At 40.0% G+C, this 19,355-nt stretch overlaps 1 protein-coding gene across 5 annotated transcripts in view; it reads right to left on the bottom strand.

Moving 5' to 3' along the window:
• The window catches only part of POLR3G (RNA polymerase III subunit G), a 97,572-nt gene that overhangs the window by 23,736 nt on the left and 54,481 nt on the right, over window positions 1–19,355 (bottom strand). For 2 of the 5 annotated variants that reach the window (XM_082620443.1, XM_082620441.1), the window contains exons 1-3: window positions 18,792–18,881; window positions 10,572–10,693; window positions 7,691–7,820 (exon numbers count right to left, since the gene is read on the bottom strand). In XM_082620443.1, the coding sequence (XP_082476569.1) occupies window positions 7,691–7,820; window positions 10,572–10,688 (247 nt within the window). In that variant the 5' untranslated portion in view covers window positions 10,689–10,693; window positions 18,792–18,881. Of the gene's footprint in view, window positions 1–7,690; window positions 7,821–10,571; window positions 10,694–12,508; window positions 12,587–18,748; window positions 18,921–19,355 lie in introns of those variants that run through there. The other 3 variants (XM_082620444.1, XM_082620442.1, XM_082620445.1) reach the window with 3 other exon arrangements.

A 19,355-nucleotide genomic window follows, 5' to 3' on the forward strand; every position in this document is an offset into this window, starting at 1 on the left:
GTAACCTCCATACTGTTCTCAATAGTGGCTGTATCAATTTACATTCCCACCAACAATGCAAGAGGGTTACCTTTTCTCCGCACCCTCTCCAGCATTTATTGTTTGTAGATTTTTTGATGATGGCCATTCTGACTGTTGAGAGGTGATACCTCATTGTAGTTTTGATTTGCATTTCTCTAATGATTAGTGATGTTGAGCATTCTTTCATGTGTTTGTTGTCAATCTGTATATCTTCTTTGGAGAAATGTCTATTTAGGTCTTCTGCCCATTTTTGATTGGGTTGTTTGTTTTTTTTTGATATTGAGCTGCATGAGCTGCTTGTAAATTTTGGAGATTAATCCTTTGTCAGTTGCTTCATTTGCAAATATTTTCTCCCATTCTGAGGGCTGTCTTTTCGTCTTGTTTATGTTTTCCTTTGCTGTGAAAAACCTTTTAAGTTTCATTAGGTCCCATTTGTTGATTTTTGTTTTTATTTCCATTTCTCTAGGAGGTGGGTCAGAAAGGATCTTGCTGTGATTTATGTCATACAGTTTTCTGCCTATGTTTTCCTCTAAGAGTTTTATAGTGTCTGGCCTTACATTTAGGTCTTTAATCCATTTTGAGTTTTTTTTTGTGTATGGTATCAGGGAGTGTTCTAATTTCATTCTCTTACATGTAGCTGTCCAGTTTTCCCAGCACACTTATTGAAGAGGCTGTCTTTTCTCCATTGTATATTCTTGCCTCCTTTATCAAAAATAAGGTGACTATAGTTGTATAGGTTAATCTCTGGGCTTTCTATCCTGTTCCAATGATCTATATTTCTGTTTTTGTGCCAGTACCATACTGTCTTGATTTCTGTAGCTTTGTAGTATAGTGTGAAGTCCAGGAGCCTGATTCCTCCAGCTCCATTTTTCTTTCTCAAGATCGCTTTGGCTATTTGGGGGTCTCCTGTGTTTCCATACAAATTGTAAAATTTTTTGTTCCAGTTCTGGGAAAAATGCCATTGGAAGTTTGATAGGGATTGCATTGAATCTGTAGATTGCTTTGGGTAGTATAGTCATTTTCACAATGTTGATTCTTCAATCCAAGAACATGGTATATCTCTCATCTGTTTGTATCATCTTTAATTTCTTTCATCATTGTCTTATAGTTTTCTGCATAAAGGTCTTTTGTCTCCTTAGGTAGGTTTATTGCTAGGTATTTTATTCTTTTTGTTACAGTGGTAAATGGGAGTGTTTCCTTAATTCCTCTTTCAGATATTTCATCATTAGTATATACAAATTCAAGAGATTTCTGTGCATTAAATTGTATCCTGCTACTTTACCAAATTCATTGATTACCTCTAGTAGTTTTCTGGTAGCATCTTTAGGATTCACTATGCATAGTATCATGTCATCTGCAACAGTGACTGCTTTACTTCTTCTTTTCCAATTTGGATTCCTTTTCTTTCTTTTCCTTCTCTGATTGCTGTGGCTAAAACTTCCAAAACTATGTTGAATAACAGTGGTGAGAGTGGACAGACCTTGTCTTGTTCCTGATCTTAGAGGAAATGGTTTCAGTTTTTCACCATTGAGAATGATTTTGGCTGTGGGTTTGTCATATATTGCCTTTATTCTGTTGAGGTAAGTTCCCTCTATGACTACTTTCTGCAGGGTTTTTATCATAAATGGGTGTTGAATTTTGTTGAAAGCTTTTTCTGCATCTATTGAGATGACCATATGGTTTTTCTCCTTCAATTGGTTAGTATGGTGTATCACACTGATTGATTTGCGTATATTGAAGAATCCTTGCATTCCTGGGATAAACCCCACTTGATCATGGTGTATGATCCTTTCAGTGTGCTGTTGGATTCTGTTTGCTAGTATTTTGTTGAGGAGTTTTGCATCTATGTTCATCAGTGATACTGGCCTGTAGTTTTCTTTCTTTGTGACATCTTTGTCTGGTTTTGGTATCAGGGTGATGGTGGCCTCATAGAATGAGTTTGGGAGTGTTCCTTCCACTGCTATATTTTGGAAGAGTTTGAGAAGGATAGGTGTTAGCTCTTCTCTAAATGTTTGATAGAATTCGCCTGTGAAGCCATCTGGTCCTAGGCTTTTGTTTGTTGGAAGATTTTTAATCACAGTCTCAATTTCAGTGCTTGTGATTGCTGTTTATATATTCTGTTTCTTCCTGGTTCAGTCTCAGAAGGTTCTGCTTTTCTAAGAATTTGTCCATTTCTTCCAGGTTGGCCATTTTATTGGCATATAGTTGCTTGTAGTAATCTCATGATTCTTTGTATTTCTGCAGTGTCAGTTGTTACTCCTCCTTTTTCATTTCTAATTGTATTGATTTGAGTCTTCTTTTTTTTCTTGATGAGTTTGGCCAATGGTTTATCAATTTTGTTTATCTTTTCAAAGAACCAGCTTTTAGTTTTATTGATCTTTGCTATTGTTTCATTCATTTCTTTTTCATTTATTTCTGATCTGATCTTTATTATTTCTTTCCTTCTGCTAACTTTGGGATTTTTTGTTCTTCTTTCTCTAATGGCTTTAGGTGTAAGGTTAGGTTGTTTATTTGGGATTTTTCATGTTTCTTGAGGTAGGATTGTATTGCTATAAACTTCCCTCTTAGAACTGCTTTTGCTGCATCCCATAGGTTTTGGGTCATCGTGTTTTCATTGTCATTTGTTTCTAGGTATTTTTTTATTTCCACTTTGATTTCTTCAGTGATCTCTTGGTTATTAAGTAGTGTATTGTTTAGTCTCCATGTGTTTGTATTTTTTACAGATATTTTCCTGCAGTTGATATCTAGTCTCACAGCATTGTGGTCAGAAAAGATACTTGTTACGATTTCAATTTTCTTAAATTTACCAAGGCTTGATTTGTGACCCAAGATATGATCTATCCTGGAGAATGTTCCATGAGCACTTGAGAAGAAAGTGTATTCTGTTGTTTTTGGATGGAATGTCCTATAAATATCAATTAAGTCCATCTTGTTTAATGTGTCATTTAAAGCTGTGTTTCCTTATTTATTTTCATCTTGGATGATCTGTCCATTGGTGCAAGTGGGTTGTTAAAGTCCTCTACTATGATTGTGTTACTGTCGATTTCCCCTTTTATGGCTGTTAGCATTTGCCTTTGTATTGAGGTGCTCCTATGTTGGGTGCGTAAATAGTTACAACTGTTATATCTTCTTCTTGGGTTGATCTCTGGATCATTACGTAGTGTCTTTCTTTGTCTCTTGTAATAGTCTTTATTCTGAAGTCTATTTTGTCTGATATGAGAATTGCTACTCCAGCTTTCTTTTGATTTCCATTTGCATGGAATATCTTTTTCCAACTCCTCAATTTCAGTCTGTATGCGTCCCTAGGTCTGAAGTGGGTCTCTTGTAGACAGCATATGTATGGGTCTTGTTTTTGTATCCATTCAGTCAGTCTATGTCTTTTGGTTGGAGCATTTAATCCATTTACATTTAAGGTAGTTATTGATATGTATGTTCCTGTTACCAGTTTCTAAATTGTTTTGGGTTTGTTATTGTAGGTCTTCTCCTTCGCTTTTTTTTCCTGCCTAGAGAAGTTCCTTTAGCATTTGTTGTAAAGCTGGTGTGGTGGTGCTGAATTCTTTTAGCTTTTGCTTATCTGTAAAGCTTTTAATTTCTCCATTGAATCTGAATGAGATCCTTGCTGGGTAGAGTAATCTTGGTTGTAGGTTTTTCCCTTTCATCACTTTAAATATGTCCCGCCACTCCCTTCTGGCTTGCAGAGTTTCTGCTGAAAGATCAGCTGTTAACCTTATGGGGGTTCCCTTGTATATTATCTGTTCCTTTTCCCTTGCTGCTTTTAACATTTTTTCTTTGTATTTAATTTTTGATAGTTTGATTAATATGTGTCTTGGCTTGTTTCTCCTTGGATTTATCCTGTATGGGACTCTCTGTGCTTCTTGGACTTAACTGACTATTTCCTTTCCCATATTAGGGAAGTTTTCAACTGTAATCTCTTCAAATATTTTCTCAGTCCCTTTATTTTTCTCTTCTTCTTCTGGGATCCTTATAATTTGAATGTTAGTGCATTTAATGTTGTCCCAGCGGTCTCTGAGACTGTCCTCAATTCTTTTCATTCTTTTTTCTTTATTCTGCTCTGTGGTAGTTATTTCCACTGTTCTATCTTCCAGGTGACTTATCTGTTCTTCTGCCTCAGTTATTCTGCTATTGATTCCTTCTAGAGAATTTTTAATTTCATTTACTGTGCTGTTCATCATTGTTTGTTTGCTCTTTAGTTCTTCTAGGTACTTGTTAAACGTTTCTTGTATGTTTTCCATTCTTTTTCCAAGATTTTGAATCATCTTTACTATCATTACTCTGAGTTCTTTTTCAGGTAGACTGCCTATTTCCTCTTCATTTGTTTGGTCTGGTGGGTTTTTACCTTGCTCCTTCATCTGCTGTGTGTTTCTCTGTCTTCTCATTTTGTTTAACTTACTGTGTTTAGGATCTCCTTTTCACAGGCTGCTGGTTTGTAGCTCCCATTGTTTTTGGTGTCTGCCCCCAGTGGCGAAGGTTGGTTCAGTGGGTTGTGTAGGCTTCCTGGTGGAGGGGACTGGTGCCTGTGTTCTTGTGGATGAGGCTGGATCTTGTCTTTCTGGTGGGCAGTACCGCGTCCGGTGGTGTGTTTGGGGTGTCTGTGACCTTATTATGATTTTAGGCAGCCTCTCTGCTAATGGGTAGGGTTGTGTTCCTGTCTTCCTAGTTGTTTGGCATAGGGTGTCCAGCACTGTAACTTGCTGGTCGTTGAGTGAAGCTGGGTGTTGGTGTTGAGATGGAGATCTCTGGGAGAGCTTTCACTGTTTGATATTACCTGGAGCCGGGAGGTCTTTGGTGGACCAATGTCCTGAACTTGGCTCTCCCACCTCAGAGGCACAGGCCTGACACCGAGCCAGAGCACCAAGACCCTGTCAGCCACAGGGCTCTGATATTAGTAGTGCCAGAAGGCTCTTAACAGCGGTCTTAGCCACTGAATCTCAGCTTACTGACATGCTCTGTGCCTTTGTAGGAGCCGCGACCCCCGCCTGGCTGCATGCTCTTCCGGCTCTGCACCAACTCTCCTTCCTCCAGGTGCCTCTAGGCGGCGCCCTGGGCCTCGTGTGCCTTTTGCACGCAGTAAACAGAGGCTCAGAGTGCAGGTCTGCCAAGGTCATGCCCCGACCGAAAAAGCCTTTACTTTCTTTTTTTTTCTTTTTTTTTTTAAATTTATTTATTTTATTTATTTATTTTTGGCTGCATTGGGTCTTCATTGCTGCACACAGGCTTTCTTTGGTTGCGGCGAGCAGGGGCTACTCTTCGTGCGGTGTGCGGGCTTCTCACTGCAGTAGCTTCTCTTGTTGTGGAGCACGGGCTCTAGGCGCACAGGCTTTAGTAGTTGTGGCACATGGGCTCAGCAGTTGTGGCTCACAGGCTCTAGAGCGCAGGCTCAATAGTTGTGGCACAGGGGCTTAGCTGCTCCGCAGCATGTGGGATCTTCCCAGACCAGGGCTTAAACCTGTGTCCCCTGCATTGGCAGGCGGATTCTTAACCACTGCGCCACCAGGGAAGCTCAAGCCTTTACTTTCAACCATAGTTTTTTTTAATAACACATTATATCAGGAAAGAGAGGTAAACATGAGTATATTCAAAGAGAATATACTTGTATCAATTTGGAAAATTCTATGCAAGAGGTTTCTTCTGGAACAGTAGCAAAAGATTCCTTATATATTTAAATACTTTATTATGCAGTTATCAAAGGTAAAGAGCCTCTTGATCCGGGTATAAGCCAGCTACTCTCCGAAACCAGGAACAAAATTATGTTCCTGGTTTAAAAGACTCAAATAAATGTCTCCATGGTATGACATACTTTTAAATTAGACATGTACTTTAATAACAACCACATTTAGTTAAGTAAGTACATCCCATAATCTAGAGAAGAGACTAATTTTATTTATTTATTTTTTTTTGCGGTACACGGGCCTCTCACTGTTGTGGCCTCTCCCGTTGCAGAGCACAGGCTCCGGACGCGCAGGCTCAGCGGCCATGGCTCATATGCCCAGCTGCTCCGCGGCATGTGGGATCCCTCCGGACCGGGACCCGAACCCGTGTCCCCTGCATCGGCAGGCGGACTCTCAACCACTGCGCCACCAGGGAAGCCCCAAGAGACTAATTTTAAAAAGCTTAAAGTATATCTTACACTATTCACTAAGAATGAATATTTATTAGTTCATTTAATCTTACTTATTTAAATCTTTAAAATGAGATTTAATTTCATTTTTAAACTCAAATAGAGAAAAGCATGCAACATAATCATGAAAGTAAAAAATTCAGTATTTTTGAGGTAAAAATATCAAACCGTTTATTACATAACTTCAAGAAGCTATGTTTTGAAAAATTAAATAAACTTGTCTAAAATGCTTCTTACAATTATAAGCACATGTAATAGTACTATATAAGCCTTCCTTTTTGATTCTTATCCAATCTAAATCTTTTAGAATGAGGGAAAAGGCTATGCATTTTTAATACTAACGGAATGAAATGATACTATATGAATTTCTCATGTTTTTTTTTGTTTTTTGTTTGTTTGTTTGTTTGTTTTTTATTTCTCATGTTTTAATGATGTTGTTTTGAGAACTCAAGGATGATATCGATCTCTCTAATTTCAATATTCAGGGGCAGAAACTGAAAATCAATATAGTTCTATGTGCTAAATAACTACTTAGGAATGTGTTCTCTTCCTCTAAAATCAGTTTGCACTTCCGGTCTGAGACTGTCAAGCCTTCTCCAACTGTAATTTCCCCTCTCTGTCCTTGGCATAACCAGTGAATACATATTTTATATTTTATATCTGATATATAAATCGTAAGGCAAAATACAGTCAAGGCTTTCAAAAATTTTAACCAAAATATTAAATAATCAGAGACCTGATTAAAGATTTATGTATAAGGATAGTACTCACAGTTTTATACATACGAGAAAAAAAACTAGAAACAATCTTAACTCTTACAGCATGGAACTAGTTACAATTAATAATGTTATATCCACACAAGGGAATACCACATAGTCATCAAAAATCATATTTTCTAAGAATGCTAAGAATATGTGGATAAAATAGATAACTAATAAGAACCTACTGTATAGCACAGGGAACTTTACTCAATACTCTGTAATGACCTATATGGGAATAGAATCTAAAAAAGAGTGGATATATGTATATGTATAACTGATTCACTTTCCTGTACACCTGAAAGTAACACAACATTGTAAATTAACTATACTCCAATAAAAATTAACTAGAAAAGAATATGTGACAATGATAATAATATGCTATTGAGTGAAAAAGGAAAATACAAAGTAATATGACTCCAATTTTATAAAAGGAATACACACACAGAAGAAAAATCTGGAATATACAATAAAATATTAATAGTAGTTCTCTAGACATAAGGAATACAGGTGATTTTTACTTTCTTAATACTTCTGTTTTTCATAAATTTCACTGAACATATAAAACTTCTATTTTGAAAGATAATTTAAAAAATAAAATATCAAAAAGTTTGATATATTTTCTGTTAAATCAACATAAATATGCTTTTTCAAGGCAGCTGATTGAAATTTCTGACTGAATCAAATCAATCAGTATTAAAGGTCATATATCTTATGCTGAAACACTATTTCATCTGTAGACAGTGAACCACATAAAGAGTCCAATACGCACCTTGTTTTTCTTCAGGTGTTTCTACAAAATAAGGCATTCTTTTCACTGTTTCTCTCAACTCCTGTTTCAGGGCCAGCACATAATCTTCACTCTCTCCTGTTTTCAGTGGCACTGGTTTATAATCTGTATCCTGTTTAAATTAAGAGGCAATTTTTAAAAATAAATTAAATATTTTAATATCCTTTTTGTCTATATCCTGAAAAATGTCAGTTTTATTGAAAAACTACATTTTACAGGTATTAAGTTTTAAGGATTTTGAGCTTTTATAATCTATTAAACCTTTCACCCATCTCCTATTTTGCTCTTTTTTTTTTTTTTTTGGCGGTACGCAGGCCTCTCACTGCTGCGGCCTCTCCCGTCATGGAGCACAGGCTCCGGACGCGCAGGCCCAGCGGCCACGGCTCACAGGCGCAGCCGCTCCACGGCACACGGGATCCTCCCGGACCGGGGCACGAACCCGCATCGACAGGCGGACTCTCAACCACTGCGCCACCAGGGAAGCCCAATTTTGCTCTTCTTTTAGAAGTAGAAAAGATACTTAGTTTTCCTACCTGCCCTAATTTTTCTACTGATCACACCAATAATCATTTTGCTATACAGTCTGTTGACTGTGATTCTATATTTTAACAATCAAGGCACCCAAATAAAAGCAGCCTCTTTAGTCTCCTATTAACCTCAGTCCGTGGTGGTGGTACTGGTGGGAGCAGCAGCATTAAAAAAAAAGTAGTAGCAGCTACCATTTAACAACTGGTTACTACATACTACAACCTGGATGTACTCAATATTCAAAATCCATGAACTCATCTAAAGTATCAATATCTCCCCTTTTATAGTGAGGAAACTGAGAAATGAACAATCTATATGCCCATATAGCACAAAAGTGGCAAAGCAGAAATTTGAATCTGTATCTTCAATTTTTAAAAATTACATGCACACCCACATATGTATATATATTTAGAATATATATATTCATTAAAATGTGGGTACTCAGGGTACATATAAAAGATATTTCTGGTTTCACAGGCTAAGTATAGGGTACATTTAAAAAATTTCACTCTGAATTTATTCATTCTACAACTATTTATTTATTTATTTATTTTTTAATTTATTTATTTTTTTTTGCTGCGTTGGGTCTTCGTTTCTGTGCGAGGGCTTTCTCTAGCTGCGGCGAGCGGGGGCCACTCTTCATCGCGGTGTGCGGGTCTCACTATCGCGGCCTCTCTTGTTGCGGAGCACAGGCTCCAGACGCGCAGGCTCAGTAGTGGCTCACGGGCCTAGTTGCTCCGTGGCATGTGGGATCCTCCCAGACCAGGGCTCCAACCTGTGTCCCCTGCATTAGCAGGTAGATTCTCAACCACCGCGCCACCAGGGAAGCCCCTACAACTATTTATTGAGTGCCTGTTATAAGTCACAAGGACAACAGGCGATGAACTAGTTAAACTTCCTACCTACATGGAATTTACATTCTAGAGGAGAAAATAAGTAAACAAATGAGGTAATATAAAATTTCAGATAGTGATAAGTGAAATAGGAAGGCTGAAGCCAGGAAGAGGAAAGAGTGGCTAACGGAGTACGTGGAGATTGGAAGTGGCTGGTCTAGACAGGGTAAGCACGCATGATCTCTCGGGGAAGTCACCTTTGAGCAGAGATCTAGATAAAATTACGAAGCCATCCATGCAAAGAAATGGGGAAATCAATGGCTCGAGCCAGGGAAACAAGCAGAGGAAAATGCCTAAGGGAACAAGGAGATCAGCATGGCTAAGGAATGAGGACAGTGGCAGGAAAAGGGTCAGAGAGACATCAGTAAGGCCAGATCAGACAGAGCCTTTTAGCCAGTAATAAGGAATTTCATTTTTATTCCGTGCAGAAAAAAACAGTATGTACTAATATTCCCAAGCTTTAGAAGTAACCTCACACATGAAGAAGAGCTTGTTTTAAAAGAAATCAATGTAAAGTGACATTATGTCTATACCTGAGATATTTACCTTTGTTTTTAGGCTGTAATGAATATCAGAAAGGCAAAATACCAAGAGCAAAAAGTAGACACTCCCCATGTGAGACATCTAGATCCCCAATACATTTATCCAGGGTCCTCTACTTACATAAATCTTTCAACAAAGGATGTTTCCTTTTAAAAGAGGGAAAAGATTCCTGGAGGGAGTATCTGGTTATTTATGATTTTTTCATATTTTATACTACAGCACATGTGCATCTGGAAATGTAAGCTTACATTTAAACTTAATATAAAGCAAAAACATTAGATTAAAAATTACACCAATTAAGTCTGCAGCATACTCATTAAATTTAAAAGCAACACTAAATGTAGAAATGCTTATATAGTACAAATGCTTATATTCTGAGAAAGAGCAACAAAATTAAAATTGACTTTAATAAGGAAATAAGCAAAAAAAAAGTTCAGTGGGTAAAAGATCAAGTGGTATACTAGGGAACAAAATTAACTTCTATAGATACAAGATGAGAAGAAAATCATTAGGTGAAGGTCTGGCACAATGGGAAGTGAGGACCACTGTAAAACCTGACTTTACTTTTAAAAATATTATTTTAATATTGGAATATATCAATAACAGCATTATAAGATGCAAGGATTGAAAAAAAACTTCTTGGTTCAAAAAATACTGAATACATTCAGGAAAAGGTGTATATAGTTTTCTGTATTTTAAGAAAGCAGTTTGAAAATTAGAAAAGTTTCAGAAAAGAACAGTGGAAATATTTAAATTAAAGGTAAGTGACACAATCTCTTTTACTTTCTTATAGTTAGGATATCGTAATGATATCATATATTCAAGTCTTATACAGAATTTAAATTTTCTCTGAAACATGAAAAAACACCCTGTGAGCATTTTGCTGTTAATGTACTTACAGGAAATAGTGGGGGTGGCTTCAATACTACATCAGGTAACTTTTCACCTCTGCTAAATCCAACTGCCTCAATATTAAAGGTGTAAGCAGCACGTCCTCTTCCTTTATTCCCAGCCATCAGAACTGTTACATCAGAAAAAGTGGGCAAATTAAGACACTGTTAATGATTAAGATTCACTGGATCAAATGAAAAATGAAACCAACATTTTAAAACAAAATACACTCCACTCCTTAAATAGCATGGCCCATTTAAAACACTTCTGGAAAGCAAAACCTGTAAATAAATAAATATGTGATAAACTGACTCCTGAACCCGTCACATCTAGTCACGTTTGGCAAGTAAAGTGATGATGGGCTCAACTACCTCACCCAGATCCTGGGTGGAGGGCTGATCCTGGGGCTCCTTTGCGATGCTGCCCCAAGCACTGTGCAGCCAGCTGATGCAATTCTCTCCACCTCTCTGTGGTTTGGCAACAAGATCTCAGATACATATTACAAAATGTGGCCAAGGAAAGGTTGTGCTGATGAAGAGGGGACACCTCGTTTTTTTAATCAACTTGAAGACTATCAGCAGTCATGTATACTTTAAATTTTTAAATAATTCTTTTATCCTAAAATTTGAGTGTTAGAATCCTTGAGATCCTCCAATGTCCTCCTTTTAGAAATGGGAATGGGCTCAGTAAAACTTTGAAGAGGTCTGTCCAAGCAAAAAAAATTTTTTAACTTCAGAGAAAAACATCTCAAATAGTTAAGTTAAAGGTAAGATAAATCTGTACTCTTTAACTTTAGAGATAATAACAATGTCATTCTTAAGTCCTGTACTGAATTTCTGAATCGTCTGAAATGTGATTACACTATACAGTTGATGCTTGAACAACATGGGGTTAGGGGCACCGACCCCCCACGCAGTTAAAAATCCATGTATAATTTTATAGTCAGTCCTCCGAATCTGTGGTTCTGCATTCTCAAATTCAACCAACCTCAGACTGTGTAGTGTTAGTATTTATTGAAAAAAAAATCCATATATAAGTGGACCCACGTAATTCAAACTTGTGTCGTTCAGAGTCAACTGTAATGCGAAAACAGGATTCCTACACTAGGGCTCTTTCACTACAACTCTGCATTGGACTGTAGTGAAGATTATAATGCACATTCTTTAAATCTTTCCCCCAATGATGCTACTGAGTATCATTCAACTCTGTAAGCCCAAGAAAGCAATAATATGCCCTCCATACCACTGTAACAGTTCCCTCCCTTTTTTCCCTAACCATTTATGTGTTGAAAAAAAACAAGGTCATTGTCCTTTGCAATGCTTCTCCAACTTTAAGGGATGTGCAAATTACCTAGGAATCTTGTTAAAAGGCAGAATCTGAACCAGCTGGCCCAGGGTGAGGCCTGAGAATCTGCATTTCTAACAAGCTCTCTGAAGCTATCAGGGCTACTGGTTTGCAGACCACACTTTGAGAGTAGGAAGGCTGTGCAATTTCCCATATTCTGGATTTGCATGATTGATTACACAAGATGTGGTTTAACACATTGCTCTACTTCCTGTATTTTCTATAAACAGATGGAATCGAGGCTTACTCAAATTTGGGTTTGATATTTTACAAGAATACTTAAAAGAGATGCTCTGTTTTTCCTACTGCATCACAGGACGCACATGAAGTCTTTCTCGGTGATGTTCTCTGGTCATTGGGTTTAGGTGCTGTCAGTCTGTTTCGTCCAGTATAAAGTTCCTACCAGTTTTCACTTAATGATTTTAAAATTGCAGCCATTGATGATCATAGCCTAGATTCACGGTTCCATTATGGATTGTAATGTGGTGATACACAAATTTCATCATTCTTTCTTTACTAACTAGAATCCCACCAGTAATCAATTCCCCTCATCTACTATTTAGTTACTATGCAACACAATTCATACAGAAAAGATACTTACTTTAATTACCAACTCATTCCATTTGTCCACGCTATGAGAGGGAAAATATCCAAATGGCCTTGCTTCAATTGCGGAGTCACTAAAACATGCTGAACCTATAGAAAGCAGGTCTCCCAAGTACAAAAATTGCTGAGCAGGAGAGCTCACACCCTCACTCTAAGGAAAACCCACCCTACAAAAGAGAGTATATCAGCTGCCGTTGCTTGATGGAATATCCCTTGAGAAATATCAACTCTGCTGACTCTAAACTTTCATATTTATCAAGAAACCTTCAGGTATATAAACTGATTACCATTAGTGAATGTACTGCCCTTGGCAGAAAAATCAATCCTAACTATTGAGACACTCTTAATAGTTACATGGCATTCTGGCCTACAAATCCATTTCTTTTTAGTTTGGTTATCATGAGTCAGTTCTCCTGTACCTGGGGAAGATGCTAAATTCATTTTCTTCTCTTGCAGAGCTGAAAGGTAATCCCTGGACTCGGGTAACCATCTCATGGAAAAAGTGGCTCACAGTGTGGCCTAAGCTTCACTGTTTGAAATCCTTAAAGTTGACTTAACCATTACTGTGGCCCTTTTTCATCCTGCTAAACTTCTTGAATGAAGAGTCTTTTTAACCAGCTTTTCCCATTTTCTCATTATCCAAACCATCCTCTACTTCATGTGGGCCAATTTCATCCAACTAATATTGAGCATTCCAGGTACTGTGGTAGGACTCAGAGAGCACTGAACAAAACCAACTCCCTGCCTTTAGGGCTTATATTTCAGTGGACGAAAGAACACAAACAAGCATAAGTATGTAGCATAATATTATGTGCTCCTGTAGTGTTGAATTATGTCCCCCCACCCCCAAATGTGTTGAAGTCCTAACCCCCTGGGTACCTGTGAATGTCACCTTCCTTATTTGGAAATAAACTCTTTGAAGATGTAATCAAATTAAGATGAGGTCATATAAGATAAGGGTGAGCCCCCTCATAATGACTGGTGTCTTCATAAGGGGGAAATCTGGACAGAGAGAGACACACACAGGGGAAACATCATGTGAAGATGCAAGCACAGACCTGAGTGCTGTAGCAGCAACCCAGGAACACCAAGGAGCGCCAGGAACCACAGAAGCTGGAAGAGAGTTACTGAACAGATTCTCCCTCAGAGCCTCCTGAAGGGACAAACTCTGCTAATACCTTGATTTCAGACTTCTGGCCTCTAAAACTGTGAGAGAATAAATTTCTGTTGTTTTAAGCCACCCAATTTGTGGTAATATGTTATGGCAGGCCTAGGAAATCAGTGCAGCTCTGAAGAAAAATAAATCATGGTAAAGGGGTAAAGAATAACAGAGGGGTATGGTACTGACTTTTTCACACAAGGGAAGTCTTTCTGTGGAGGATAAATCGGAGCAGGGTGCTGGAGAGGGGCTGTGAGCTTCAAGATGAAGGAATGAGGTGAAGATGGCTATGCACAGAAGGAAGAACAGGGGCAAAGGAGGAAGCCACAAGCTGGGAGCGTCTGAGGAACATGAAGCTCACGCAGCTGGTGAGGAACAAGGAGAGTCTGGTTAAGACCAGATCTTGTGGAGCCCTGAGTGAGCTATGGTAAAGGGTTTGGCTTTTATCTTACTTGTGATGGGAACTATACTCAGGCAGATGCTGAAATGCAAAGGTCCCTAATGGTCCTCAATGGCAAAATCCACAGGCATTTTCCCCTTGTTCATGCTCTTGGACTTCCAAAGCATACCACTCATTATTGCCTCCATCCTTATGAAACTGTCTCTTCTCTAGGTTTTAATAAAATCCCAGGGACTTCCCTGCTGGTGTAGTGGTTAAGAATATGCCTGCCAATGCAAGGGACACAGGTTTGAGCCCTGGTCTGGGAAGATCCCACATGCCATGGAGCAACTAAGCCCGTGAGCCACAATTACTGAGCCTGCGCTCCAGAGCCCGCGAGCCACAACTACTGAGCCTGCGTGCCACAACTACTGAAGCCCACGTGCCTAGAGCCCGTGCTCCGCAACAAGAGAAGCCACCACAATGAGAAGCCTGCACACTGCAACGAAGAGTAGCCCCCGCTCACCGCAACTAGAGAAAGCCCATGCAGCAACTTAGACCCAACACAGCCAAAACTAAATATAATTAATTAATTTAAAAAAAAACAACAACTCCCTATTACAAGTACTGGGGGCCCTTTTAAGATGGCTGCACTGATCCTCCTGACTCACTTGCCTATAATCACGTCTTGACTAGCATTCTCTCCACTGGAACCCACTTCCTCCTTGCCTGGCTGCATCCCTTTTTACCTTAAGATCCAATTTAAGTCCCTCAACATCCACAACTGTCATTTCACCCCACCTTGCTCTTGGAAAGATCCTCTTGCTAAAATAAATGGATTTTTAAAAATTGAGGTGATACAATGCAGCAGCATTCTTCAATTCTGGAAGAAATATAGACAATGCCTCTTTTGGGAAATGGACCTGTTCCAAAGAGAAGGAGTTTCACTTCCATTTTTTTTTGTTTATTTCTTCAACTATATTAACAGTAGAGATTTTATATCCCCCACTGTTTAGCAGAATACTCTCTATACAACAGCTCTGTAATCAATGTTAGGCTTTCCTTATTTATTTACTTACTTACTATGATTTGATGGGCAAATTTACCCACAGAAATAGAATTCAGTCAGCCTACTATTCAGGATTTTTTTTTTTTAACTTCTAGAACAAGTTTGCGATCTGGTTGTATACTGGAATCATCAGGAGAGTTAAAAAAAAAAAAGAAAAAGAAAAAGAAAAAAAAACCCCTCAAGCATCACCCCAGAACAATAAAATCAAAATCTCTGGAGGTAGGATTTAGGCACTAGGGCTTTTTAAAGCATTCCAGGAGATTCCAATATGTAACCTACATTTAGAACCACTGCTCCAGATTGAACTTCCCATTATATAGAAGAGGAAAGCAAGGCTCTAAGAGGTCAGCTGAGTGCCTAAAGACAGAGTTAATTCCTAACAAAGACAAGACTGGGTTAAAGCTTCATGATACCTTTCCATTGTCCTTGCATTTATATTATGCTGCCTGCAGCACACTTCTGGGTTAGTTGAAGATCTTTTAAATCCCGGCAATGTCTTTAATCTTTACAATGAAGTGAAATAGTAATGGCAAAATAGATTGGTTTTAGAAATGTAAAATCAGGGCTTCCCTGGTGGCGCAGTGGTTGAGAGTCCGCCTGCCGATGCAGGGGACACGGGTTCGTGCCCCGGTCCGCGAAGATCCCACATGCCGCGGAGCGGCTGGGCCCGTGAGCCATGGCCGCTGAGCCTGCGCGTCCGGAGCCTGTGCTCCGCAATGGGAGAGGCCACAACAGTGAGAGGCCCGTGTACCGCACAAAAAAAAAAAAAGAAATGTAAAATCAGATGCACCACCCTTCCATTTTGGGATGCCTCCTGAAAATTCCTATTCAGAATTGTTCTGAGATAGTTTGATGAGTGTAATTCAAGTATCCAAGAGCCGAAATGCAAAAGCCTATTCTAATTAACAGTGGAAACAACTTTGTGGCAGAGATTTAGCTCATCTCTGAAATTCCTCCTAGTTCTAACATTTTTTTTTTTTTTTTTTTTTTTTTTTTTTTTTTTTTGCGGTATGCGGGCCTCTCACTGTTGTGGCCTCCCCCGTTGCGGAGCACAGGCTCCGGATGCGCAGGCCCAGCGGCCATGGCTCACGGGCCCAGCCGCTCCGCGGCATATGGGATCCTCCCAGACCGGGGCACGAACCCGTATCCCCTGCATCGGCAGGCGGACTCTCAACCACTGCGCCACCAGGGAGGCCCAGTTCTAACATTTTATGAGTTATAATTGTGGCTTAACTGTATTGACCTCCACATCTCACAGTCTCTTGCACATATTACCTTGGTCAGTAAACATACAAACAGATATAAGCAGGCATGGAAGCTAGGAGAGGCACTGAAAGCCAGGTCACAGTTTCTTTCCTGATGAATAGCACCTAAATTGCCCTAATTAGAAACTAATAGTTATGCTGACCTTGTCTCCACCTCCCTTGATCTCTTTATCTAATAGTAGAAGACTATCAGCTCTGTGTCCCTTCTTACATGTTTGTCTTTCTTCACTTCTGCTTTAGTTCAGGCCTTTACCATCTCTTGCCTGGACCTCTAATACAGAACAAATAAACTTCTCATGCCCAGACTCCCCCTTTCAATCCACTCTCCAGTCATCTCTCTAGAACACAAAACTTGATGTATCACTCTCCTTGACTAACAGAGCTTTGGAGACTAACTTTCCGCCTCTTGCACCCTGCACCTCCCCTTCCCCCACCACCCCCCAGCTCTAACTGCTCCCAACTCTGCTACACCAGCTGCTGCATGTCACTGGTCCTTCTGCCTGGAAGGCCACACCCACGTAAGCAAGCCCCCATCATCATTTAAGATACTATGCAAATGCCACTTCTGACCATTTCCTCCATCCTAAGTGGAGGTAGGCCTATCTCTTTTCTGTTTCCCAAGTACTACACTGCTTTTATTACCCTTTTAAAAATCATGTTGTAATTGTCAGTTCTTGTCTGTCTCCCCAGTAATTTCTTCAATTATCCATCCTTCTAGTATTTGTTAAGCAACCTCTGTGTCAGACCACCTTCTACATAATGAGAATATAATAGCGAACAAAACAAAATTCCTGGTTTCGTAGTGCTCATAGTCTACTATGCGAAATGGAAAAAAGTATACTTTATAGAGTGCCAGGTAGTGATTAGTGCAAGAAAAAAAAAAAGGTAGGAAACATGGGTGCTATTATGGAAAGAATGGTTGAATAAGTCCTCCTATATTTTGTAATATTTGAGCACAAACCTGACAAAGAGAAGGAAAAAGCCAGGCTGAGAACTAGGGAAGGATATATAGGGGAAAGTGTAATACAAGCAGAAGGATCTGTAAGTGTGAAGGCCTCTTTATTTGAAGACTTATTCACCTTTTCCTGCCCCATTACCAACCAGAGCCTGGCAAAAGTCCAATAAAAATTGGGAGAATTATTGCTGAGCTCATGGCCTAGTAAGGATATTACTCTAATTCACCTCCCTTTGCCTAGAGGAAAAATAAAACTGCAGAGAGTTCTGTACTTCCCTGCTGAGAAGATCCTAACAAACAGTGGTCTTTTAAGGCCAGCTCAAATGCCACTCAACAATCCCTTCCATGCATATTCTCATAGCACTTAGTTTTTACTTCCTCTGGGGTACATATCTCATTTGCTTTACATTGCAAACATTTGTGTACAGTTATTATCCTCCTTCAAATTCTTGAGAACCCAGATCATGACTTTTTTTTTTTAAATACAATTCTGTTTTTTACACATCTTTTAGCTTGGGACTTGCACATAACAATAACCCTGAACAGAGTGTCTGTTAAATTCTAACTAGGTTAGGCAAATATTCAGAAAGGCTACATCCTCATCGAAGACTTAAGGATTGTAGGGGAGGAGAATACACCTCTCCCTCTAAGAAGGCTTATTAGCAGCTGCCACAATAAGTGTTTTCCTAATTATCTTTTATAATGCTGTCTCATGGGTCTCTTTATAATTTTTCCTGGCTGAGCAAGGAGGTTAGTCAAGTTCTCAAGGGAATTTCTGAAGCCTAAATGGATGTTTCCACAGTGGGGAGATGCGGGATGGGGACAGGAACCTGGTGTTAATAGTGGGGTGATTTCTGTGGCTGTTGGGGCCACGCCCAGGCATTATCCACTTTTCCCGTCCTCTCAAGGTGCGGCTGCCTCCACCTTTCCTTAGTTGAGCCTTTCTCCCAACTTTCTTTGCTGTCTTCCAAGAGCGGACAAACAATGCAAAACAAAGGAGGGTAGGGGAACAAATATATAATTTAATTTTTTAGAAGAGAGGAAAAATCTTATCAACAACACCTCTCCCCCATGATACAGGGTAAAGTGCTAACAGTTAAGAAAATATACTGAATAGTCTGTCCTTAGCTGCAAGTCTGCGGCAATGACTCGTGTTTGAACCAATCATACCATCGGAATTGGAAATCTACCATCAGTAAGAGTATAAATTCCACTCTCATTGCAAACGGTCCTAGGAAGTGGAGACTAAGTAAAAATTGGAAACGACAATTTTAAACGATTGTGAAGGGATTAGGAGAAGGGGACGTAAAGCTATCTCCCAATGCCCCTCAATCCAGAGGCGCTTTAATGAATCTCCACTCCTGACTTCCCCCACCTTCTCCACGTGCCCCTTTAACTCCCCACTTACCCTCTCCAACTCCTCCCAAGCCCTCAGTTGCCTCCTCTGTTACCTGCTCACTAAGTCTCGAGGCTTGGAAAACTGTGCAACAGAAGTGCCGGCCGGCAAGGAAGGGGTGCGGACAGAACGTTCCGACGCTCCAATGCTGGTTCCACCTCTGGAGAAGCGCGCTCCGCCCTCCTCGCGGCCTCACAGCCGCGTTCAAACCCAACCAATTAGCCCCACCCACTTCCTAGCTAGGCCCCGCCCTCCTGGCAAAGAGCTTTTTAGCCCTTGGCGGGCGCCGTAGTCGTCCAACCCCTTTGGTCTGACTCTTTCTGCGCCAGCTGGAAGTGCGCATGATAGCGCGCGGTGGGTGGGCTGCCCTGCTCCCTCCCACGCTTAGCTCTGGGCCTCTGCCGTCAGACCCCCAGAGGTGGGAAGAGTTATCACTTTCTGGATTTCTCGTCTACTGCATTGGCCCCTGCGTTAACGCTCCCTTGTGCTGCGGCCAGTGAGGCTGCGATTGTTCCAGCGCCCCGGTGCGAGGAGAGCAGCTCCTGCTCTCTGCGGACCTGGCAGAAGGGTGCGGGCGGACGCTCCAGGCAGAGTCTCCGCGCGTCTTTCCTCCTCCTGG

Source organism: Mesoplodon mirus (assembly GCF_964341445.2).
Source record: "Mesoplodon mirus genome assembly, chromosome: 5".
Lineage (NCBI taxonomy): Eukaryota > Metazoa > Chordata > Mammalia > Artiodactyla > Ziphiidae > Mesoplodon > Mesoplodon mirus.